This window comes from Austrofundulus limnaeus, unplaced genomic scaffold (assembly GCF_001266775.1).
Source record: "Austrofundulus limnaeus strain Quisiro unplaced genomic scaffold, Austrofundulus_limnaeus-1.0 Scaffold8187, whole genome shotgun sequence".
Classification (NCBI taxonomy): domain Eukaryota; kingdom Metazoa; phylum Chordata; class Actinopteri; order Cyprinodontiformes; family Rivulidae; genus Austrofundulus; species Austrofundulus limnaeus.
This window is the reverse complement of record NW_013960589.1, coordinates 1-501: the sequence shown is the minus strand read 5'-3', so window position 1 is coordinate 501 and position 501 is coordinate 1. Positions and strand designations below refer to the sequence as shown.

General features: G+C 44.7%; 1 protein-coding gene across 1 annotated transcript; it reads left to right on the top strand.

The window, feature by feature from the left end:
- Positions 1–480, top strand: LOC106512561 (uncharacterized; the record flags this gene model as incomplete). Its single annotated transcript, XM_014001154.1, is given in 1 exon segment — positions 1–480. A coding segment is annotated over 1 exon segment (480 nt), but the record flags the coding sequence as incomplete, so codon positions are not given.
- Between the last annotated feature and the right edge of the window lie 21 nt (positions 481–501).

The window sequence follows — 501 nt, the reverse complement described above, 5'->3', positions numbered from 1 at the left end:
CGAAATTATAGCCTTAACAAAAGCCTGTGAGCTAGGTGCACAAAAGGCTATTACCATTTACACCGACAGTCAGTATGCTTTCTCCACATTGTTTTATTTTGCTAAACAGTGGGAAAAAAGGGGAATGACCACATCCACGGGTAAACTTGTCACACATGCCTCTTTACTCAAAGACCTGTTGCAGAAAATAACATTACCTTCCCGTGTGGCAGTCTGCAAATGTACAGCACACACGGGAGGGACAGACTCTGTTAGCCTGGGTAACCATTTTGCTGATGTCACTGCCAAAGATGCTGCTTTGGGACACCATTCTCACTCTTCATTTTTGTCACAAACTGAGGCTCTTATTGACTGTGAGATATTGTCCTCAGCCCAAGACTCCGCTCCTAAAGCTGAAAAACAGTCCTGGCTGAACAAGGGGTCTACCAAAAACCAGTTCTGGGAAATAAATGACAAACCTGTGTTGCCAAAGTCTCTTTTTAGAGCTGCCGCTCTCTCGAC